This window comes from Arvicola amphibius, chromosome 11 (genome assembly GCF_903992535.2).
Source record: "Arvicola amphibius chromosome 11, mArvAmp1.2, whole genome shotgun sequence".
In the NCBI taxonomy this organism is placed as follows: Eukaryota; Metazoa; Chordata; class Mammalia; order Rodentia; family Cricetidae; genus Arvicola; species Arvicola amphibius.
Window position 1 is genome coordinate 8,850,861 of NC_052057.2, and position 25,949 is coordinate 8,876,809.

At 39.0% G+C, this 25,949-nt stretch overlaps 1 protein-coding gene across 1 annotated transcript in view; it reads left to right on the forward strand.

Moving 5' to 3' along the window:
• The window catches only part of Pdcd10 (programmed cell death 10), a 35,181-nt gene extending 23,731 nt beyond the window's left edge, over nt 1-11,450 (forward strand). The window contains exons 5-8 of the mRNA XM_038347961.2: nt 507-633; nt 7,488-7,566; nt 7,820-7,902; nt 10,541-11,450. Coding sequence (XP_038203889.1) covers nt 507-633; nt 7,488-7,566; nt 7,820-7,902; nt 10,541-10,622 — 371 coding nt within the window. The 3' untranslated portion in view covers nt 10,623-11,450. The remainder of the gene's footprint in view (nt 1-506; nt 634-7,487; nt 7,567-7,819; nt 7,903-10,540) is intronic.
• The last annotated feature ends 14,499 nt before the right edge of the window (nt 11,451-25,949 follow it).

Sequence of the window (25,949 nt, forward strand, 5' to 3'; positions counted from 1 at the left end):
TATAATAAACCATATTACATCCCGTACTGTATAGTCAATCGTCACATATTTACTACTAGACAAAGTTTAATATAATAGACTGTAGTATATTTCACACTGTTAGAATTTTAAGATATCAAACTCACCTTCTTTCTTACTGATACATAAATGACCTTTGCAATCTTCATGAATTTCATTATTTAAGGTTTCATGATATAATACAATGTTAAGAGTATTAATGAGCTTGATAAAACTTCCTCTCCTTTATATTGGTGGATGGATGTGTTTCTAAGATTTTATTAGGTAATCCCGTATATCTGAGACGAGAAATATTTAATCTTGTTTTACTTCAGAGAAAACCCAGTGTTTTTGTTTTGCTTTGTTTCTTGTTGTTTTCTTAAAGTGGACCCAGTTGAACTTCCTCTGCCTTTTCTAAGTAAATGGATTTCCTCCTACTGTATCCTTCCTTAGACTTGAATTTTTTGGAGAGTCACATGACATTTTTTATTGTCCTTTTGTTTTCTCAGAGTACATGATTGAACGGCCAGAGCCAGAATTCCAGGACCTAAATGAAAAGGCACGGGCACTTAAACAGATTCTCAGTAAGATCCCAGACGAGATCAATGACAGAGTGAGGTTTCTACAGACAATCAAGTGAGTGAGGTTTTTCTTTTGATTTGTTTAAAAAGAAGAGTTAAATCTTTTTATTTTGATATGAAATGTAATTAAAATATTTTGGAATTACAAATCTGATTTTGGATCCTTTTACTTTAAATATAATGGCTTCAGAAAATTCTGGTGTTTTTTAGAATTTTAAATTGCAATAGTGAGTAGATTTTCAAAATAGTGAACAAAATTTGATAATAATTTAAAGTACATAAATAATGGGAACCTGTGGATTTCAAATGAAAACATGCACACACAAAATTGGTAGCAATAAAGACCAACATTGTTTTCATTTCAGAAATGGCATAAGTCTTTGGAGGAAGTAAATATATAGATGTCACTAACATTTTCGGATATTGACCAGACTGAACCTCCAAATCCCTGCTTTTGAATTATAGGTTTATTAAGAGTGTCTAAGACGCTGACGGGTAGGCAGACAGCAGAAGCAGTTCTAGAGAACTAGGTCTCAGACTTGTTGCGCACTTGTCTTATTTGGGTTTCTTCTGCTATGATAAAGACCAAGGGTATTTTACTTATGAGGTCACAGTCAGTACATTGAGGAAAGCCGAGGCAGGAGCCTGAAACAGAGGCCATGGAGGAGTGCTACTGACTGGCATGCCGAGCTTTGTCATATTCCTCATGTCCAGGGTGGCACTATCCACAGTAGGCTGGGCTCTCCCACTCCAGTCAGTGGAGAAAATACCTACAGACTCAACCACAGCCCACTCTGATGGAGACATTTTTCTCAGTTCAGGTTCACTCTTCCAAGATGATGATAGATTGTGTCAAGTTGACACTAAACTAACCAGCATACCGTACCCTTTAGTATCTAATCAGTGCAGTGTTTTAGGGAAGCCACAGGTAGAAATTTCTGGGAAGCATACTTTATTAGCACATGTCTCTGTAGCATAGGCCACACTGTATGTTACCTTGAAAGCATAAAGTTACACAATTGTAAAGTTCTCTTGGAATAAATGCTAGGTTTGTCCTTCATTAATGTTTTGTATAACTTATGTTACAAAATGCTGTGTCAGATGTTTGGAGCACACGTTTTAAGTGATATGTCCCAGTATAAAAAGTGGTTTGTGATAAATAGACAAACAGACTATGATGAATGACTTTGCTCTTCTACAGCAGTCTTTTTAGAGTACCAGGGGTATGGAAAAGGTCTTTACAGTATAGCCACCTGTTAAGGAACTGTATTTTTAACTTAATGTGCTTGAATGAAATGCATATGACATAAGAATGGATCCATTGTTACTGATCTTAAGCTGTTGCTTAGATGATTTATTTATTAAGTTTCTAATTATATAATGTGATTTCAGTTGCTTTTGACAATTATATATTTGTGGATAAAGTTATACTATGCCTCTATGTAGACTGACAATCAAAGTCATACTTTTAGCAGATTTTGCTTCAGATCATTGACGTAGAGGATTTTAGAATCAGCAAGAACTTAGTAGCAGCAATACCTTATGTTGGAAATACTATTTCAAGCCCTTTCCTGTGTTAATTTATTAGTAAATTTATTAGTAATTATTTCTCCAAGAGATGAAGAAAATGATACACACACAGAAAAGTTATATTTCTAAGGTTATAGAGCATTTTAGATTCATAACATTGATGTAATTCTGTGAAGACAAGTTTCTGTTATTTGAATAAAATGTAATAAAGGATATTGTCCATTGAATGTCAGTAGATTAGAGAGAGGACTCTATAATGAAAACCAAGGCAGAAAGGTAAAGCCAAAGACCTCATCCCTTACTTAGGTAGTTTCTTTCCTCCTAGGGCAGTGGTTCTCGACCTGTGGGTTGCAACCTCTTGTGGAGTGTCACATAGCAGATGTCTTATATACCAGATATTTATGTTATCATTTATAATAGCTGCAAAATTACAGTTATAAAGTAACAACAAAATAATTTATGGTCAGGGGTCACCATAATTTGAAGAACTGTATTAAAGGGTTGTAGCATGAGGAAGGTTGAGAAAGTAAAACTGCCCTAGGAAGTCAGTTAGGCATCTTTCCTAAACCTACTGTGGCTTTCAGGAAATAAGTTGCAAGCTGTATTATGAACAGCTCAGCTGTAGCTCAGACCCTTGACAGTGTGTCCATAGTTTTTAACAGAGGCTTGGATGTTGTAGTATTTCATTTCTACTTTTTGAATGTGCTAAGCACAATTAAATTAAGAATAATGACAGTGGCATTGTGTTTTCTGTACATTTGAGGATTTATTTACCTTGGTAAGTTTTTGGAAATAATATGCACACATTATTTCTGAAATGAGAAGTCAGTTATACATGAGTAGCATAAATGACTACAGCTCAATTTTGTTCTTTAACATACCTTACCTTACATTCATATTTAAAGTAAGTACCTTTCTTTCCCATGTTTTTAGCAACATTAAGCCCATATGACTTACAGCACCAAATATTATAGACATATAAATGATGCTGTGGTGTGTATTTATACAGTGAAAATATTTCTAATGACTAGTAAGTATGTCAGCATTTTTAAATGTACTTGCTGACTTGGTTTTGAATCTCCATTGTAACACACAGATAGCTGTGTTACAAGTTCCTTCACTTCTTACTTGGGTTCTGACTCTCAGAAGTGAAGGTAGTGCTTCTGGGAGCTGAAGGAAAACCTGGAGTGTCTTAATCACCTTAGAGCCTGTGGGAGGAGGAAAGGGCTCTTTCTTCTCTCTCTGTGATAGGGAAAGAAATGATCTAGTCTGAGAATGTTGTAATTTTTGTTTGTCTCCATTTGAACTTGTATAGATCTTTGTAGAACTAATTTATATTAAAAATCTGACACATTCCATTGATGATGACTAATGGAGAATCCTGTTGTATGCATCAAAAAGCCATGCATTCATTAGTTTATTCTGTATCTTGTTTTTGCTAAGTCTTTGTACATTTCATCTGATGTCCATTGCCTACCATTACATTACAATTAATGTGTTAACCAAAATTTCCTACTTAATAACTGCAGATGCTCACTTCTTTCTCTCTGTGCCATAATGCCTGTCAGTTATAACAGATCCATAGGCTGTGAACTCTGCAGAATTGTATGAGAAATATTTTACCCCAATCCTTTATCTGGTTCTCTGAGTATTCTTTTGTGCTGGTACATTATTTTGTAGTTTGCTAACTCTTAGGTTACTAATATTACTAATAGAATTCAGTGTCCCTAGTACAAACCTTGGTGCTATAAGTAAAATGCTTTTCTGTGTATATATGAATAATGTAGTTGACATATTTCAGGATGCTTTTTAAGAACATTTTTAATAACAGTAGTTTGATTTTGAACTCCAGGTAGATTAGGCCTAGGGATAGATAGTGTTGGTCAGTACAGGTAATGAAAATGTGCTATGCCAATAAGGTAGCAGATCTTAGCTGTTTATTCCCAAATGCAGTGGGTTTAAAATGTGCCTCATGAACTCTGTCAGCTGGGGAGTATTTTTTCTACCCCCACCCTAGGCAGTGTTCTACAATATAATACAATGTCTTAATTGTATTATAGTTGATATACAGGAATTCAAAGGTTATATCTATCATTGAGGTGCCAGATGCTGTTCACTGCATGTTTGCCTTAATGTAAACTTTAAAAATCCTAGGTGTTTTAGAATAAATGGTATGTAATTATTGTCTAAGTCACTTTACTGTGCAGTACCATAATTTGCTACTGTCAGTAACTTAGTACCCAGTGATCAGACTTTCCCTGTACACTTTCCTCTGCTGCCCCAGCCTTTTATTCTCAATATTTATCAGATTTCCTTTTGACTCTACTTACAAGTAAAGAAATTATGTAGTATTGTATTGTCCTTCTGTGCCTGTTATATTTCATCTAATAGTAATCTCTGATTCCACTCTTATTGTCATGTTACAGGGTTCCATTGTTTTTCACTGTTGAATAGTATTCCATAGGATATGAATAATTTGCATATTGAATAGTATGCACCGTGTTTACTTTATACATCCTCCAGCAGTTGATCGACACCAGGCTTGTTTCCTATTTTTTACTGTGTTGTGAACAGCTCCATAGTGAATGTAGGAGTATAAAACATCTGTTTGATGATCTGTTTTAGATATGTACCCAAGCAGTGACGTTGCTCATGTGCCCATTTTTAACTCTGTGAGAAACCCTAATGCTGTTGTTCATAATCACATGATAATACACAATCCCACATTCAGTACTTGTGACTTTTCTGTACGCCTTGCTAACATTTGTTAACATTGTGATTTATTACGGTCACTCATCCTAGGGTGAGGTAGTGTTTGGGTTTTGTTATAGATTTGGGTTTCTTTGTTACTCAGTAGTGTTGAGTGTCTTTTTATCTGCCTCTTGGACATTGGTGTTTTGAGAAATGTCTGTTTAAGTTTTTTGTCCATATCTTAATCTGTTTGATTATTTTGCTACAGTATTTTATGTTCTTATCTGTTGTTTGGGTAACCTTAGAATTTTTTTTTAATAAAATTTGATAGTAATTTTATCAGAAAATATATTGTTTTATTGTTCAGAAATTAGAGAGCTAAGATTATTTCTGTTCAAATTTCACACTGTGCTCCATATTAGCTGAAAGCCTTGTCTACGCTCCCTGGCCTACGTTTGACATGGCATGGTTGTATTTTGCTTCAGAATCACGGGGTGGAGCATTCCTAGGGTTCTGTCTTGAAGCTATGGCCACCAGTCTCTGTCATACTCCAACCCATGGCCAGAGAAGTCCAGAATATTGGAGAGTTGGGACCAGGGCCCATCCTTGCAAAGGTTCTTGCTATTTGGTAAACTTACTAGCAAAGAAAGTTTTAGGCATCAATGATGCTCCTAGTTTAGAAGTCTGGTAGAGTAGGGTCTGTTTCTATGAAACCTAGAGCTGTTCAGGAAGCTCGCTGACAGGGCACCCTGGGAAAGTGCCCAGTGTACCTTTCTTAGCAAGTGTGGTCCGTCACCACTCTGGACTTCTTTGGGTTGAGGTATTCTTGGCAGAAGACCCTTGTGCCTCTGTACTGATGCCACATTTTGTTATGCATGAGTCTACACAGTCTCAGTATACAGAACTGTTAGTGGTAGTCATCAGTGTTATAAGCCAAACTGGTTTCATGCTGGGACAGCGCTAGAGTCTATTATGAGCACTGGCCTCCTAGCTTTGCTACTTGGGTTTCAGAGATGGGTGAAGGAGGCAACCACTTGATACCAAGGTTAATGATACTAATTGAGTTGTACCTGAGCCTTAGCTCCAGGGATCTGTACTGTCTCCGAATGAGGGCAGTACTCCTTAGGCAGCTTAAATATGACTTGCAGATGCACAGAGCTGTTTCTAGGTATTTGTGTTCCTTTTCTCATACAGGGCCTTCAGTGTCTCTTAGGTGCTTTGTCTCATGATGGGTTTGAACCTGGGCAATGAGTCGGGCAAAGCTGATATAGGAGCGGTTGAGGCCATTAGCCTTGTGACCTGATGCTGTTCTAGCAGCAAAGTCCACAAGCTCCTGGGCTTTCCCAGCGCTAGGTCTTGCTGTGGCTTTGCTAGGACTGTTGCATCTCTGTGGATCTCTTCCTCCTGTAACTTAGAAGGTACCTCTCTTTGTACTGGGGTTGTTGATGTTGAAGGATAAGGACGGTGCAGACTTTCCTTCCTACTTCCTGTAATGTAACTAAAACCAGGCTCTCTGACCCCTCACCTGTTTCCCTAACTTTGTGCTGAATGTTTGGATTTGTGATAGCTCTTTAGTTTGGTACGCTGAGGAAGGACTCACCAGAGACTGTGATTCAGCCTTTCGTCATGCTCACCTTTCAGATTCCCAGTTCTTAAAGCACACCTAGGGTAAACTCTACCAAAGCCCTTTCTTCTCTTCCTGCCTTGCATGCCTTTCCAGGTAAGTTAAGCAGACTGTTTCTGAGCTGCTCATTGACCTGCCCTGTCCACCCATTTCCATTGTATTCACACCTTCCCCACTAGCCATGACAAAACTGTGATAGTTATTTTTTGTAGAGTATTAAAATATACTAAAAAATAATGCTACGTTTATGTTTCTCTATAGTAGCTGTTACCTTCTTAATTATATTCTATTTTAGTTAGCTCCAGTATGAATTTATTGAACCTTACGTATGTAGAGATTTAACATTTTTTGATTGGTTGCAGCTAGCTTTTCTCAAAAACATAGGAAGATCATGTGATATCATTTTATTACATCACAGCAGGACAGAACATTGAAGCTGTTAGGAAATAGAGAGGCCCTTCCATGGTGTAGGCTGCTGTTATTAAACTAGCAGCAGTGATGGTAACAAGTATCCAGGTGACATTTTTGTGTCAAAATAATTCTATCCAAATAGGTAATACTCTCAAATATAGGAGCTGACATATATTTACCATAATGTTTAGTTTAGTTTTGTTTTCAAGTTATTACTACTTCAGAATGCACTAAAGTACTTCATGAATTGAGAGAATTAAGTATGGAAATGAGGAGTCCTTTGAGGGTCTGGCCGTTATGACTCAGTTGGCTAGAGTGCTTGCCTAGCAGTCATGAAGAGAAGGATCCAGTGTCCAGCACTGCATAAACTAGGAATGGCTACTCTGGAGGTGGATCAGGAGGATCATTCAGAGTTCATGGTTATATGGGAACTTCAAAGCTAGGCCTGGTTATTCGAGATCCTGTCTTAAAAGCACATCTTCAATCCCAGCACTCAGGAGGCAGAGGCAGCACAATCTCTGAGTTCCAGGCCAACTTGGCCTATGTCAGTAAGGGAAGGGGTGGTGGTGTAATGTGATTCATAATTACACAGCTACACATGTATATGCCTTCAGTGTAGCTGACTTTAAAGATTCTTTGTCCTTTCTCCACAGGGATATAGCTAGTGCAATAAAGGAACTACTTGACACAGTGAATAATGTCTTCAAAAAATATCAGTACCAGAACCGCAGGGTAAGTTGCTTGTTGTTGCCACTTTAGATGTTAGCTGGTCTGCAGTTGTTTTCTGACCTCTGTACTAAAGGGTTTGGTTGTTGGAAATTGTCTCGCTGAGTTTGTCTTCAGATGTAAACCTTCTGTGTTTATTTTGAACACTCTTATAAGACTTACCAAATACAAAGCTCGTATTCATTATAGTCATTGGCCTTTAACTTAGTCTTTTGTTCTGTTCTTTTGACTTCGTTTATTTTTGTTTTCATAAATACAGGCACTTGAACACCAAAAGAAAGAATTTGTAAAGTACTCCAAAAGTTTCAGTGATACTCTGAAGACATATTTTAAAGACGGCAAGTAAGTACTGTTATTTATACTTTTCTACTAAAATTAAATGTGTGTGTTTTTGTAGGACACTAAAACCATGTAAATTGTACCAGTAAGAGGACTCCGTGGGTAAGGGCTCCTGCAGCCTGGCCTGACCACCCACATTTAATTCCGAGCGCCCGCTTGAGGAAGAGGAAAAGGGGGGAGAAAGGTCAAGCCATGCAAGAGAAGCTCTTGGCTCATGTTACTACTGAGGTCATCTGGGCAACAGAGGCAGATGACGGGAAAGTGAGGCGCTGCTCCTCTGGCCACAACTCGAGCTCAGCTGAGAATTTTGAGGCTCATCTTTACCTGTCTCCTAATACCTTTTCTTTGATCTTTTGATGCGTTTTTTGGGTTTTTTGTTTTGTTTTGTTTTGTTTTTTGGGGTTTTTTTTTTTTTTTTTTTTTTTTTTTTTTGCTATTTAGAGATACAAAGCCATACCCCTAAGTATTTGTTCTCAAAATGTAGTGGCACCTCATGGAGGTCTGGAATTGGGGTCCAATAATTTCTAAGATTTCCTCTGTTCCTCTCAAAGCTGCCAGTCCTTTGAGAAAGTAGTGCACAGAGGTTAATACAATAATTCTTGTTCCTGTCTACTTGTTAAAATCATCTTGGGTTGGGTCAGGTTTTAAAAATGTCATTACCACAGTTCCACTTTGAGAGATTTCTACCCTTGTCCTGCGTAGGAACATGGTCTAGAGTGTTAGGTAAATCTCTGCAGGTGGCTTTGGAGTGCTGCCAGGCTAGGGAATCCACTGTCTTACAGGGATGGTAAAGTGGATTGCCACGTCCTTCTGCTAAATAAGAGGTGTACTAAAGAACAGGATACTCTGAATGAAAAGAAAACAAAAGCTAATGAATATTTAAGAGAACTATAGGAAAGTTGTAACTTTCCACAAAATGCATAGAGCGCTGTAGATCCAAGGATTGTGGGTTGCTGTGTGTATATGCGTGCACTCAGGGTTTAAACAGACGGTTGTGAGTCACCACTTCTGCAGTGTGGTTTTGTGTAGGCTTTTGACTGTACTTTAGGTGATGTGCTAGAAATTGTATTGAAGACGACTTTTTTGTTTTGTTCTGTTCTGTTCTTTAGGAGACAGAATTTCTCTGCAACAGCCGTGGCTTTCTATTCCAGGCTGGCCTTGAACTCAGAGATATTTGCCTGCCAGCTGGGGTACAAGGTGTATGCCACCACACCTGGCTGAAAAACTCTTTAATAATGTATAAAATTATTAAAATATTTTAAACAGGCACTGCAACTTAAAGTATTCTTGACATTTTTTAAGATTCTATATTAAATCATACTCTTTTGATATTTATTTTCGTAATATTTTAGAATAAATACATTGAAATAAAATTTTAGGATCAAGTTTAATAGACAAATTAAAATACTTTGATGTATATAACAAATTAAAGATAGTTACATGTTGCATATGCAAATTTTGCATATGCAAAATCCTTTGTGGCTTAGTTTAATAAATGAAGTTCAAATAACCAAAGGTATAATTTACATAATTGTATAATTTCTAATTTTAATTAATAAAGCATACATAATAAACATTGAAAAGTGGAAATTTACATTTCAGTAATCTAAAATTATTTAGGTATGGATTGGTCAAGCTTACTATTTCCCCGCTCTTCAGCAGCTTTGAATTCAATTTTGTTTTGTTTAAATGTGTGCCTTGAATTTTGTACTTCTTTTCTCCAAATGGAAATTGTTAGTGGAGGGCACTTTAAAAGATCTTGAACTAGGGATACAAACTCTCACTGATTCTGCTGGGTCATTCCTAACCTGCCTTGCTGAGAAATGTCTAAGATGAAGATCCAATCTTCAGCCCTGGTGCAGAGGGCTTGATAAGGCTGCAAAATGGGACTAGCCGCACGTGAGACTAGTGGCTCAGCTCTGCCCTGCGCTCTCTGGGCAGAGATCCTAGTGCTTAGTGTGTTTTAAAGTGCACTTCCGGATTTGTCGCAAATCAGATACTCAATCAGTTGGTTTTCTTTTTTCATTTTTTTAAGTTGATTTTATTGAGCTCTACATTTTTCTCTGCTCCCCTCCTTCCCCCCCCCCCATTTTTTAAAGGCAGGCAAGGCTTTAGATAGAGTGGGTGAGATTAGAAGTGATTAACTTTTCTGTTTTTCATGCCCATTGATGCCAGATGTTATTGTGCCATTATAGATCTTGAGGCTTCCTATCATTCTACAGCAGACTACGTTAACTGGAGACCTCATCTGAATCCTTTGAGCATATAAAATTCTATTTTAACAAAATTTTTAAAATTTGTATTTTATTTTTCATTTGAAATCAGAGCTGAAGACCAATCTGAATAAACCCTCTTTGACCAGTGATTTGCTTAGCCTGTAAATGGATGTTGGGGTAGCAACTCTTAATACCTTACTCCAGTCAGAACCACCAGGGGGCAGTAATTCCTAGACACTACAGTTTGAAACACTGAAACATTGAATTCCAAACTGGAATGAAAGTTTAGAATACACAGTGCTAATTTGCTTTTTTCCCCTATATTTCATTGCTACTATTGATATAAGACATTAACTATAATTATTTTATTTTAAAAGTGAATTTGGGTAATGAAATTAATGCTTGTTATTTTTCTTTTTAAACAGGGCAATAAATGTGTTCATAAGTGCCAACCGGCTAATTCATCAAACCAACTTGATACTTCAGACCTTCAAAACTGTGGCCTGAAAGCTGTATATGTTAAGAGATGTACTTCTCAGTGGCAGTATTAAACTGCATTTATCTGTAAATTTTAAAGTTTGACTGTATAAATTATCAGTCCCTCCTGAAGGGATCTAATCCAGGATGTTGAATGGGATTATTGCCATCTTACACCATATTTTTGTAAAATGTAGCTTAATCATAATCTCACACTGAAGATTTTGCATCACTTTTGCTATTATCATTCTTTTAAGAATTATAAGCCAAAAGAATTTACGCCTTAATGTGTCATTATATAACATTCCTTACAAGAACTGTAAATATTGGTGTTTGTTTCTGACATTTTAACTTGAAAGCGATATGCTGCAAGATAATGTATTTAACAATATTTGGTGGCAAATATTCAATAAATAGTTTACATCTGTTAAACATTTCTTTACTTGAAAAGGAAGGATGCATATATATGTGTGTATATATGAGCAGAAGACCAAGACAACTTGGTCTAATGTTAAAGATCTTCTATTGGGAGCTTACTAGCAGTGTATCAAATAATAAAGCAACAAGAATTCCTATTTTTTGTCCTTAATCACTTTGGGCAAAATATAGTCATTTAAAATAGTTCTGTTAGTTGTAACATATAAAGAACTGGATATTTTTTCACTGTTTCTTATCTTTAGAGACTTCTGAGAAGAGAGTGCAATCTACAATGTCTTTATACTGTAATGATGCTGTCTGAACTGTGTGACATTGTAGATTTTGACTCCAAGAAATTACTTCTGGTATGCTAGGACCTATAACCTTTGCACATTGTCCCCAAAGTAGTCACAATTAATAAAAACTATTCCAGTAGCTGCATTGAGATTTCATCAGTGTTAATATACACCCTTTAAATATGTATAATTTGTTTCACAGCAGCGAAGTTATAAGGAAACTATGTATCTAATATTCATTTTGAGTGATTTGGGCATTCAACTGATAAAAATAAAGGGAAAATCAGGTTTTGTTCATCTTTTATAAAGAAATTATTAAACTAAATCTGTTGACAGTATATTTTGCCTATAATACAATTTAGTTATTTTTGTTCAATTTTTAGAAAATGAATTTTTAAAAATTGTTGCTGATAACATAAAACGACCCTCATAAATGTCAGTATGTGAAAGGAAGCCAAGCTGAAGGCGGAGATAACTGATTGAACTCTTATAGCCTATGAACATCTTCCTAATTTGATTTGTCTTGCTTCAAAAAGTACAGAATCATTAAACATAAGTGATAATCTTTAGTATTTTCATCAAAAACTATCATTTATTGTTGGAAACTAAGAAGAAAGAGAAGCATTTCGTTTGTGCAGGCGTTTTCTAGCCAGAACTGTCTTCTCCCTTCTACTTTCATTCCTTCCTAGAAGTTGCCGGCCTTGTTTCTCTAGGTCTTTATCTGTAGATTGTGGCTTCTGCTGCATTGAATTATACTTCCATAAAGACAGCCAATTCTGAGTGGCAGTCACTTCCAGAAATTCTTGGAAGCAGCTAGGTTGAGTCAGTGCAGCGAGCCAGTGTCTAGGTGGCTTCTGCGGAGAGACATGGAAAGAAGCCCACTGTCCTGATGCTTCCTGTGTCAGCTGTTGAAAATGCATGGACTTAGTTCAATCTCTTAAGAGTTGTATAATTTAATCATCTTCCTTATGGTTGAAGAAAGAGTGAGGTGACAACAGCTGTCAGCTGGGGCTGATATTTGGTTTATATGTCCTATATGTTCTCTTCACTTATCTTTGCCCATTGCCAGAAATAGTGTAATAACTGCTTCTCCAAACCCCTTTCTTGTTTACTGGGTTATAAATGATAATGATGTGGCTTATTTTCACACATCCAATGCCCACCCATAGACTTAAGCAACATTCCATAGTAAATCATAGGTGTTGGGTGGCGTGATAGTAGGTGAGAAACCAATGTCTGTGCTTTTTAATATTTTTTAACTTTTCATATGGAGATAACTTCAAACTCTCAGGAAACTTGCAGGAATATTAGTAGCAAAACGGAAAATACAGCTTTTGCCGTCTTGTCTGCTTGCCCTGCCTTGCGTCGCCTCTGCTCTGGATGCTTTGACTGTCTCACAGCCTCGGTGTTTGTTATTGTTTGTTCCTCACTCCAGGTTTTCTTACTAGACCAAGTTACACATCCTTGGTCAGAATAGCGCACTAGTGGTTGTCATGGGGATGGGATTTGGAGCGAACACTCCTCACAGATGATTCTAGTTCTCCTCACCTGCTTATAATGCAGTGTATTTCTCCAATGTATAGTATAATCTCTCCGCTAACAAGCAGTATCTGGGAGGCTTTTAAGTACGCGCTAACATCTTGCTCGAGGGATGAACATACATGGATGTCTCTTATTCCAGTCTGGTGTGTCTTTCCCACTCTAGCATCTTTCTATGTGGACCAGTCAGCACTGCAGAGCTCCTCTCCCCATCTGTTCATTCATCCAGCAATGCTTCCACCCCAATTCAAATGTCACAGATTCATACGCCTTTGTTGTTGTTTTCCTGGTGGTTAATATCCCATACTTTCGTACTCAAATTATTTTAAATTTGGCAGATAACCCTTCCAGCTGGCTCCTTTGCTCTGTGAATTCTATTTTCTATTTGTATATGGATGTGTGTCACTGAAACACCCCTCCCCCCAGTAATTAACCTTGCATAGAAAGTATCCCGAGAGCTATGATCAGCAATTTCTCCATAGAACCAAAGGGAAGTTACTAAATGTTTAAACATGGATCTTGGTTGTTTTTATTGGATCTAGGTCATTCAGCAGACAAACTAGGAACTATATGCCTTCCTATATACAAATATACATGTACATGTGTCATTACACTGATCTCAGACGTGAATTCACAACTCCAAATTCAGTGCTTGTCATCCTTTCTCTGTTTTTGGTGCCCTTGAAACCATAGTTCTGATCACTTCACTTCTTCCTCACCGAACTGTGCCTCAGAGAGTCTTAAGATTATCTTATTCACCTCACTAAACAGGAAGATGTGTTCCTTATGAACCTGTGTCCTGCAGCACACCTGTGAAGATAAAAGAAAAACTAGCAAGAGGCAATTTTCTCCTTTCTTCCCAAGTCCTGAATTGAAAAGCCCGTCAGACTTAATGGCAAGAAGCATTACTACCTTAGACATTCCACTGCCAACCTCCTTTGCAGTTTTAGAAATAAATTTCCGAAGTTGTAAAATCCAAAGTTCCAGAGAACTGTATAGTGGCAGCTGAGTCTTGGAGGTGACTCTTTAACTCACTGTTGTTCCTCGGAGGACATACTGAGCACAGTGCACTCTCTGTCAGCACCTTCTCCTTGTGCCATAGGCAGAACTGTAGAAAATGACTGTCCTGTTCTTCCCTGCTGTGCTTACCCTTAACTAGCAGGGTAAATTTAAAGTACAAATGTCTGAAGAGGTTCTGAAAGCTGTATTGATAATCAGCTACAACATGACCATCTAATACTATGAATGAGCAACAACAAAAACAATCTGGGGCTTGGCATGGTGCAGCCTGCTTATAGTGAAGCCTGCTTGTAATCTCAGTATTTGAGAGACTGGGGGAAAAAGATCTTGAGTTCAAGTTCAGCCTGAAGATCTTGAGTTCAAGTTCAGCCTGAAAGGCCATATTAGGCAATATACAGCAAAAGAAGACATAAGAAATGTGATTATTAAGTCCAGAGATGATTTCCAGTTGTGTGATGAACTATGTAAACGCCATGATAATGATGTAACAGTATATACATTCTGAGTAAAATTTATTATTGATTGGGCAAAGCCACCATTAGTCTGGGTGGGAAGGCATAGCAAACGACAATAGGTTGCTCACTTAACAAAAATCTGCTCTCATTTCTGATACCTAGAGTCAGAAACCAGAGTTCCAATTTGGCAAAGAGAAAAGAGATAATTAGAGCAAGAGAGAAGGCTTTCCATTAGGGTAACGTAGAATAATTGAAATAATCAGCAGGTACAGGAAAGGTGTATTTTGAATATAGTTTCTACACAAGACTGATGCTGAGGCCTATAACAAGTGACCAGTGAGTCATTGTCATCACAGCTAGGATGTTGCAGAGAAAGGAAGAGACCAGGGTCCCACAATGCCCATCCATCTTTTTTAAATTTGTTAGATTAAAAAAAAAAAAAGACCATACCAATCCAAGTTCTTTCTCCCATTTCTCCATTCCCTCCACACACCCTCCCACCCCACCCCCATCCACTCCTCAGAGAGGGTAAGCTACATTGCTTTGGGGAAGGTCCAAGGCCCTCCCTACTATATCTAGGCTGAGCAAGGTATACATCCAAAGAGAATAGGTTTCCCAAAAGCTAGTACATGCAGTAGAGATAAATCCTGGTGCCACTGCCAGTGGCCCCTCAGTCTGCCTTAGCCATGCAACTGTCAGCCACATTCAGAGAGACTGGTTTGGACCTATACTTGTTCCTTCCCAGTCCAGCTGGAGTTGGTGAGCTCCCATTAGCTCAGGTAAACTTCCACTGACCCCATTTCTTCCCATCTCCCATCCCCTTCAGTTCCACTCCCCTTTCTCCATTAGAAAAAGAACATGCCAAAATTAAATATAACATGATGAAGCAAAAACCATCATTGAAATAAGATGGCAACCCAACAGTAGGACAAGTCCCAAGAGCAGGCATAAGAGAGACCTAATTGTCCCAGTCAGTGTATAAAGATACTAAGGTAATAGCTATAATATATATGCAGAGGACCTGGTGCAGACCCAAGTAGGACATGTGCTTGCTGCTTCAGTCTCTGAGCTTACTGAAGTATGCACCCTGCTTACTTAATTCAGAGGACCGTGCTCTCCTGGTATCCTCCACCCCTTCTGATTATACACTCTTTCTGCCTCTTCCACAAGATTGTAGGTAAATTATTACATTCATTGCTTTACTATGAATGATAGGCAGGAGGATGGTTAGCTTGTTCATAATTGCTTGTATTGATTAGTAAAGTATTAGGTTACAGGGGACAATACTTGGTAATGTTTAAATATCAGTGATTTTCAGACTGAAAACTCCATTTTATTAGTATCACTGTAATTACTTTTATACATTATTAATTGAAATATAATTACACTACTCCCCCTTCCTTTTCTTTTCTCTAGCCCCTCCCAAGATCTTCCCTTTAACTCCTATATTCCCTAACTCTCAAAGTGATACCTTTTTTTCACCCAATAAGAATAAGAAAAATGTACTTCCCAATGGTGATAAAATGGCTAATAATAACTTTCTAAGAGTTTCATGGTTTTGCTCTCCGCTATGACGGTCATCATATCCACATTTTAGGCAAGGCAAAGGAAAGAATGATTACCTTTCTTTCCTGTTAAATAAAATAATAGCCCTTCTAGGTTCCCAGCATCTTCCAGGTATGTTTATTTCCATTAGTCAGAATTGTGTCATGTGGTTATTTCTTTTTGCATTTTCTTTTAGCTTTTTAAAACTTCTTTTAATATAGCATATCAATTCCAGTTCCCTCTCCCTTCCCTCCTTCTAGCTCCCCCTCCCCAATTTCTCCCCACTGCACTCCCCTCCCTTACTATTCCTCAGAGAGGGTGAGGCCTCCCATGGGGAGTCAACAAAGTCTGTCACATCACTTGAGGCAGGACCAAGGCCTCCTCCATGTACCTATGCTGAGCAAGGTATCACTCTATAGGGAATATGCTCCAAAAAGCCAGTTCATGCACTAGAGATAAATACTGGTTTCACGACCAGTAGTCCCACACACTGACCAAGCCACACAACTATCACCCACATTCAGAGGGCCTTCTTTGGTCCTATGTTGGTTCCCTAGTTGTCAGTCCAGTGTCACTGAGTTCCCACTAGATCAGGTCAGTTGTTTCTGTGGGTATCCCCATCATGGTCTTGACCCTTTTACTGATATTATTGTTCCTCCCTTTCTATGACTAGACTCCAGGAGCTTGGCCCAATGCTTAGCTGTGGGTCTCTGCATCTGCTTCCATCAGATACTGGATGAAAGTTCTATGATGACAATTAAGGTAATCTTCCCTGGTCAATTCTACCAGTAAGAAAATCGGGGAAAGCAGTTTCTCTTTACTTATTGTAGATACAATGACCTGCACAAAATATGAATTCTTATTATCAGGTTAGTGGAAAAAAAAAGTCAGGTAGTGAAGTCAAACTGTTCTCAAAGCATTGAGAGGAAAAAGCTAATCTGTGCCTCAATAGCCATTCTTCAAACTTCAGAAATGCTTAGACATTTGAGCTTCTATAAAAATCCTTCTTACCACACTAGCTCTATGGATTCTGAAGGAGCTTAGAGGTTCTAGACATGAGAAAATGCGGCTTGGTTAAAGGACCGCTACTCCACTGTCACCATATTCATGAGGAAATGAATAACTAGTGTTAATACAGTGCAGATTGTGCTGAGGAACAGACTAGACCCAGAGAGTGACCATACAGTCGAGGACTCCTCGGCAGGGCAGAAGGCATTCTGAGCATCCCAGGTATGAAAATCAAAGTGAGAAGGACTAACAGCTCCTTCAGTGAGGCTGCCCTCACTCCCTCAGCTAGGTGTCCATTAGTGAGAAGAACTAACAGCTCCTTCAGTGAGGCTGCCCTCACTCCCTCAGCTAGGTGTCCATTGATGCTGCAATGGCTACGGGCCAGATCCCCAAAATTTAATTTCTCTACTTTATTAATTAAAAACTGTAAAGCCCTAGAAGAAATTGTGTAAAACCAGAAAAAGTCTGATATTATACATATGTGTAAATTATTATTTTGCCATCTATTACTATTGGATTTGCTGAAATTATTTTAAGTATCACGACCTTTATTCTAAAACATTACAATACTTTGTGTGTGTGTGTGTGTGTGTGTGTGTGTGTGTGTGTGTGTGTGTATTTCCCATTCTTAGCCTAGTCCTCCCCATACCCTTTAAGCAGTCAACCCAGATTCTCAAACTGGGATTACCAGCTACATGTCTTCAGTCTTAAGCTTTCTTCAAGTTTTTGTATCACTGACTTTCTCAAAGACAAAGAATGCTTTATGGAGTTCCATCTGTCTCTTTATCAGTTCATGTTTAGTTTCCATTATATATATAAAATCATTATTTCATACACATTAACAATGGATTTTCATCCTGTCAATCACCCACTGCCCTTTCAACACCTCCAAGGCCTGCATCCTACCACACCGTATCAAAGTTCAGTTATATTTTTCATAAACCATTCAATTTGTTCTGTGGATCATTACGTGGATGGGTCTAGAGCCGCCCACGGGAGTTTGAACAAACCAGCAGGGGCCACTTCCCTGAAGAAAACTTGACTCTTTCCTAACTTGCAAACCTTCATATCCTTAGCTAGGGGTAGGACTTTGTGAGCCCCTCCCCATATATGCTGGGGCTGGGAATGGCTTGTTCAAATCTTATATATTGTGACCTCGTGGATTCAGTGGTCTTAGCATGTCTGAAAGACACTTTTGCAGCACTCTCCCCAGCTGTAACCCTTACATTTTCCCCTTCTCAGTTAAGTGTTACTCCAGTTAATGAGGATGTGATGTTAGGTAACTCCACGCGCATCACATTAGAATACATATAATGCCAGTTTACCTCATCATTAGTGGTGGTAACTTTGGTAACTCCTGTTAGTGCAACGCACCGCCTCTGCTGGAATTGTAAGCAGTCTGTTGGGGAGCTACTTTGAGGTGATGCAAATATTTTATTTCCTGAGAAAATGTCGTCATCCATTGATAACCATCCTTTCCTGGTTCAATGATTACTAGAGGCGGTTGTAAAATAATGACTTCCTAACTCAATACTTTCCTCTAATAAAATGCTCACAGAAACCAAAACAAGGGGTGCAGCTCTGAGGTACAGCGCTTGCCTATAAGAGAGTGTACTTTGTTCTTGAGGCACGCATGGTAGAGTGGTTAGGCTAAGGCCATTCTTCTGTTCTTTTTTATTCCTTATGATCAGTTCAGTTTTCCTGCAGTCTAGAAGTCTCTAGAAGCATGTAAGGCGCTTCAAAAATTACTCATGGCTGAATTCCACCTGAAGAGCTAGATTTTATATAATTGTTCTAGGATGGGGTTAAACATTGGCCTTTTCGAAACTGTCTCAGGTATTTATAAATCTCCCCAGGCTTGAGCTGCTGGGAAGTGAACGACCAGTGTTCAGCTTCGTGTTACATTCCAAAGTTGAAAACTTGGGGAGGCACAGTGAGTACTCACAGACAGCACAGTTCATGTAATTCCCGGCCAGGTTACCTGTCCAGTCAGTCTTTTTCACTTTACTACTTGACCTCCGTCTCGATTCTAAAGGATCACCTAAAGGTCATCACTTTCGCCCCCAGGAATACATCATGAAAACCGTCATCTCTGTAACATAGAAAAGATCATTTCCTCAGCTTGACCTTCTTTCTTCTAGTTTTGATCTAGCTACCTAGTCATCATTGGAGTGCTGCCATAGGGAAAACTCACTCAATGTAGCTTCCTTTCTTAATCTTGCAACTGCAGGCTAAGCGCCCCTGTGTACTCCTCCTTGGACAGAACCTCACTGTGTTTTTGTAAAAATGTACAGCAATTCCTGGCCTATCTCACTTGGTAGACTGTACCTCTCATGCAAACAAAGGCCAGCTTATCCTAATGAATGTTCAATCATTGCCTAAGGAAGGGAGTGGCTGATGATAATCAAATAATCAAATGCATGCAAATTGCATTCCTTTGAGAGAATCCATTTACTACATACAAGCAAGTGCTAAAATCCCACCGTTCTTCCAACACTAGAAGCAGGTAGTGCGGTTGACATAGCAGATGCTTGAGTGATAGATTCATGCTTGGTATATGTTATGATCTGATCCACCATCTTTAAAAAGTCCTGTGCTGATAAGTTATATTTCCTTTATGCTTCAGGGGTGTATGCAATGCCATTGCATGGAACATAGCCGCTTTTTGTATCAGACAGAGCTTATTACATTCCTGTGCCTCCTCCTCCAAGAATTATAATGTAAGTGCTTGTAGGAACCTTAGTGATCCTGTGATTTAATTCTTTTATTTTAAGCAAGAAGATTCTGATGCTAGAAATATTAAGTGATTCCCTTAAGGTCCCACAGTTGGTTACTGTGAGATCTGTGTATTTCTCACCTAATTAAAGAGTTACCTTGTCTTCCTAAATTTAATATCCCACTTGGTAAGTCTATAAGGCACATATCTCCCCTTCTAAGTTTTATCAATAGATGGATGATCCTGCAGCACTAACTGCCTGCCCCCATCTGCAGTGGAGATAAAAATGCCATTAGCACTCCTGTCTTTGGCTCTGAACATGGATATCTCCCTACCTAACTCCAGATTGTATTTTGAAGGTTTCCCCCCAAAGAATCTCATATTTCTTCAGACAGGGTGAAGACTTTATCTTGAAAAGTAGACAGCTAGAATGCATTGAATAATTGAGATGCATTTTCTGTGGCAGCATTTGCTGGAGCAGTGATTGCAAAGCACCATCTGCATTTCCGAAGATGACTTCTCTGGGTGCACTCCCAACAATTTGTTTTCAGGTGGGTTTCCAATATTAATTTTACAGTTGCTGTTGCAGCTGTGAAGAAATAGAGCCCTGATCTTCTGGGCATTTAATTAGAAGCGCTGTGTTCAGGAGCATCATGTGCTGGGGGAAGTATTTATTGTGGTTTTTCCCTCCTGGGGCTGTAACTTTCAATCTTTTAAAGTGCAGTTTGCTTCAGAACTTTGATTTTTTTTTTACAAGTTTTGAATTCCATTTTGTTACCGCCGTCTTCTTTTCTCTCTTACACAGAATTTCTTGCCATAAACAAAGGTGAAATGGCGGCATCTTTCACACAAGTATGAGCTGATGCGATTTTCTTTTTTTTTTTTTTTATAGTAAGTGGAGAGGAAAAGAAGCAAACAGAAAACAGAGGACATGAAACAAAGGATATGAAATAGATTTAAAGGGTATATTTAATGGCAATCTACTGCTTTTTCTGTAACATTTTTACACTAAATTTTTCATTCAGTAAATAACCTTTCTGCTTGGGTGTATGTATACATGCTTGTATATGGTGTGTTTATGTTTTTCTATCTGTCCCTATCTATAAAATGTATCATTTCTATTTCAGTATGTTTTCACTTAAGTCTACTCAATATAGTGAGTACATATGGAATTAGAATACACTTCCAATGTAGAATGAAATTTGTAATTATAAATATGAAAGAGTAAATGGTTTGGGTGATTTGTGTATTCTAGGAGTCCAACGGGGTTATACTCAATTTCACTGTAGTTATAATATATTAAATATCTTGTTATTAAAAATTTTAGACAGGGCAAAAAGAATGTAAGAGCCAAATCCCAGGGAAGAGGTCTATAAACAATTGTCTTACGGGTATGTCAAGGCCAGGGTGCTCAATAACTTCCCACAGCTGTGGTTGCCTGCATAGATCTTGTATAAGACTGAGTCAGGAAACAGTTGTTGATGGGGGGGAGACTTATGGGGCTACATCCCACCTAGGGAAACTACCAGCGATCCAGGGCTGCTTCAGATGAGGAAAATCATTGTCTTCAGTTCCGTAGCTCCTGGTGAGTTAGTGACGAATGCTCCCGTGGACGGTATCACACAAATGCCACATGAGAGACCCTGGTGAAATCCAATAGCTTACAAAGCAAAAGAAAAACGAAAGGAAAAGACATAAGAGTGGAATGGGTTCTTTGCTGGAGAATGGTTGGGGGTTGGTGGGGTGGGAGAGAGATAGGAGAGATTAGAGGGTTGACTTACCTGGACTCTATTATATGCATGTATAACGTTGCCAAAGAATAAATCTGCTTTTAAAAATTATTCCTGAGTATCAGGCACACCATATCTTAGTAAAGACTGCTGCAATGGCCATTAGCTCCACCTAATGCTAAAGATGAAGATGATTTTACAAAATGATGACTCCTTTCACCCCCATACCTCTCATTATTGAATTTCATGACTAATCTTGAAATATTGATATGGCATATCTCTCCAGGATAACTTTAGACATTAGAACTTCCTAGACACAATGAAAATGGTTACAGAATCTCAATGTAGACATGACATGCCCTGATGTGGATAAATTAGTTTCATTCTGACATGCAATTGCAATGTTCCAGTCCTCTACAAAATCCTACCGCATCTCCGCAAGGTTTCAGAATGATGCCTTTTCTATGCTGTCATTAACTTAGCTGCACAGCGTGTTTAGAGTATACATTTCAATTTTCACTATAATTTTCCATTTAAGCCGAGAAAATGGTTCTGTGTGTTAAACAGTATTACTGTCTTCATTTTCTTCAACCTGCCTGTGATTATAGGATTGAGAATAAGAGCTACGACTTGAGCGTGACCTGACTCTGAATTCTATGCACCTTCCCCTGCATTGTCCAGGATCTACTCTCATGTTTCCTTACTTTTTGTACATCTTAGCTCCTAAACTGGATGGGAATTTGCTGTAACTTTTAACAGGTTACTCTTTCTGGGGATTTAGAGGAGGAAGGACATGGACAAGTCTAGTTTGGGATTCCGTCCTGTCCTGGCGTTTCTTTGTTATATGGCTCATATCTATGGGTGCCTCAGTTTCTTCACTAAAATCTGGTGGTGGTTATACTGTGCATAGCACAGGGCTTGCAAGAGAACAGAATGTGTTATCTATGAATGTTCTCAGTATTGACTGCAATGGTACTAGTATTGCATACAATTGGAGGCTGTGTCGACCAGGATGGACAAAAAGATAAAACACTAAATATCTTGCCAGGATATCATTGGGCTTACCCCTCAACTGATCCTTTCTAAGAATGTGCTACGAATTTTTCTGGAGGCGTGTTTTTGTGTTTTTACTTTTTTTTTTTTTTTTTTTTTTTTTTTTTTTTTTTTTTTTTTTTGGTTTTTCGAGACGGTTTCCCTGTAGTTTCTAGAGCCTGTCCTGGAGCTAGCTCTCGTAGACCAGGCTGGCCTCGAACTCAGAGATCCGCCTGCCTCTGCCTCCCGAGTGCTGGGATTAAAGGCGTGCACCACCACCGCCCGGCCTGTGTTTTTAAATTCTGTCAAGAAGACAGAATCTATGTGCAGTCAAGGCCAACCATCAAAAGGACAGACTCTCAAATATTGTTTGTCTTTTGTTTTTATCAGATTATGACTCTTTTTATGACTCAGTGAGATCTGTTTGCAGGACCCCTTGCAGATTAGTAACACGTAGGTAGCTTTGCTTTTGCTCATGCTGTTCAAGAATTAGCACACATCACTGTGCTGCTGTATAACTGTTGATCAGCTTTTTGAAGGGCATTATAAGGTCACAGGCATTCTCGAGGTAAAGTCTTTTCTCAAGGTGTTACTCTAGTAGGAAGGAAAGACACAGACAGATATGCTAGGATACAGAAAAGCATGATTATGGCTCGATTACAAAAAATGAAAGAAAATGCTGTGTTTGCAGAATAGACAGAACAATGGGCTGTATCCTGAAGATGACGAGAAAAGGAGTGAAGAAACTAATTTATACCCAGGGCTAAAAAGATGCTGAAATTAACCTTGTGCTCCACCATGGGCTCTGGGAAGAAGATGGTTTTAATTGTTTGGTCAGTGGGGCTCTGCTGGGAAGGCATTCAGAAGACAATAGGATAGTGGCCTTACACCTCTCTCCTCTTCTGACTCAGAGAAGCTGCAGCTTTGACTTGGTACAGTTTCCAATGAGGAGATGGAAAGAGAATTCTAAGTGAGAGTAAAGAAAGTCAGATGTAACTCCAGTTCAAAAAAAGGGGCAACAAAGGGCAAGGAAGATAGAGGGACAGAAATTCTCCCCTCGGCCGAGTAATTGCAGGAGGGGAAAAGCAAAGGGTTTTGGGTATGGGCTGGAGAGTAGGGATAAAGCCACAGATGGGGTATCTGCTGGGTAGAAAAAGTCATTAAGACCCAAGATTGCAAAGGAAGTAAAGACAGGTGGGTGTGTTGGCCCATTTAACCCTTGGATGCCCTACTGTGCTGAAGGAGGTTGGCCTAGAGAAGTAAGCTTTATTAATTTATAAGTCTTTTGCCTTAGCTTTATATCAACACTGGGCACATAGACTTCATTCTGATTTTCCTTATAGAACTGTAATTGATTCACAGAAGATGGCAAAGGAGGTCAAGTTCAACCATCAAGAGCCTGGTTATGGATTTTACAGGACTATGAAAATGTAACCTGAAAATTACCCACATGACCATAATGAACATTAGATCTATTAAGACTTTATTATCAAGAATGATTTCTGTTGCCATAATTTTCCAGAAAGACAACTGTGTGAATTGATTAGTTCCTAGCACAATTAGTTGCTCATTACACATTCCTGTCTCACTAATGAGAACATTTGCAGATACATCTTTATGGAAGCTAAGTAGGCCAGGCAGCTTAATGGTCTTAGAATAATCAGGGAATTTTGCATTATCATCAGTGGGACACCTGCCTCTTCCGATGTGTCTTTATAGATGCATTTTCTATTCTCTCTTCCTCCCTTACTAGTATATGTTACTGAACAAAGCTCAACTTTATAGAATATCACTAGAAAATATTTTGCAAACACACATGGGACTGATCTAACTGAACCAAACCACTGTAACTTATCCAATAAAATGATAGGAAGGCAAAATTTGTCCCCATGTGAGATAACTTAGTGGCATAACATAATTGTAGTGTTAAAAATGTTTTCCTAATTTGTAAGAGAGCCTAATCCAGGAAAGGTAAGTATTGTGGCTGAGGGGATGATTCCAATCATCAAGTGCTTGCTTTACAAGCCTGAGGACTCAGGTTTAATCCTCAGAACCTACACACAAACCGGGCATGGTGGCACAGTCTTGTCACCCCAACAGTGGATAGATGGAGCCAGGAAACAGAAAGATCCCTAGATCAAACTGGTCTGCTAGATAACCCTATTTGGGAAGGCCAAACCAAGGAGAGATTCTGACTTAATAAAACAAAAGAAAAGAAATAGGTGGCAGGCAGTTGATATAGGACCCTGAAATATCCCTTTGTTTCCACATGTGCACACATACATGTGCACCCACACAAATATGAATATGCACAAACATACAAATAAGAGATAAACTTGTAAGCTCTCCCATCTGCCCTTCTGCATCTACGATACATTATCTATAATCTGTAGGACCATCTTTCCTCTGCACCTATGGCTTCAAAGTCTTTCTGAACCTAGCACTGTAAGCAGCAAGATGTTAGATTTGTCTTGAAAGACAAATGAAGCAGGTAATCGCTCCATTAAACTGTAAGCCTCACAGAACCAGACGTCAGGTCCAAATAACTCTTATAGATTTTTGAACATATAATAGGTATGTGAGGGAGTGGATGGATGCATGAGTGAAATTGTGTTGTTTTTCTTTTAGTAAACTCACAGGATGCTTGCAAAAAGTCTGCTCTGTGACCCAGAACCCCCTACCCCGCCTCATCCTCCCGTCTTTGGGGCCACAAAATCCCACAGCTCAGCCTGTTTGGGCTCCCGGGACCTGGAATTGAGTGGTGCCAGAAATGTCCAGATCCTATTGTCATACTCATGAATATCTTGCATATCACCATAGAACCTTCACCTGGCATTGGATGGAGAAAATGACAGAGCCCCACATAGGAGCACCAGACTGAGCTCTCAAGGTCCTGATGAGGAGCAAAAGGAGGGAGATCATGAGCAAGGAAGCCAGGACCGCGAGGAGTGCGTTTACCCATTGAGACGGTGGAACAGATCTAACGGGAGACCACCAAGTCCAGTCAGAATGGGACTGATGGAACAGGGGATCAAACTGGACTCTCTGAATGTGGCTGACGGTGGAGGAGGACTGAGAAACCAAGGACAATGGCAATGAACATGAACTCTACAGCATGGACAGGCTCACTGTGAGCCTTGTCAGTTTGGTTGCTCACCTTCCTGGACTTAGGGGGAGCTGGGAGGACCTTGGACTTAACATACTGAAGGGAACCCTGATGGCTCTTTGTCTTTGGAGAGGGGTGGAGTGGGGGTATGGGTGGAAGGGAGGGGAGGGAAGGGGGAGGAGATGGAAATCTTGAATAAAAAAACGAGAAAAAAAAAAGTCTGCTCTGTGCTATGGGAGAGGCTCCCAGCATCACCATGCACTATGGAGCCCCTCGACGCTTGGAGCAGGATCAGAACTCGGGGAAGCTCAACAAGATGAAAATAAGGTGCAAAATGACCACCTGAGTCACGAGGATTGATGCGTGAGAACCCCTCCGTTGTGGTCCACATCTTCCTTCTCCACTTTGTCGCTTTGCTCACAGATGGGAATAATGATAATACATGCTTCGTAAAGTAGTTTGGAGTCCAAGTAAAGGAAGGAATGGAAATTTC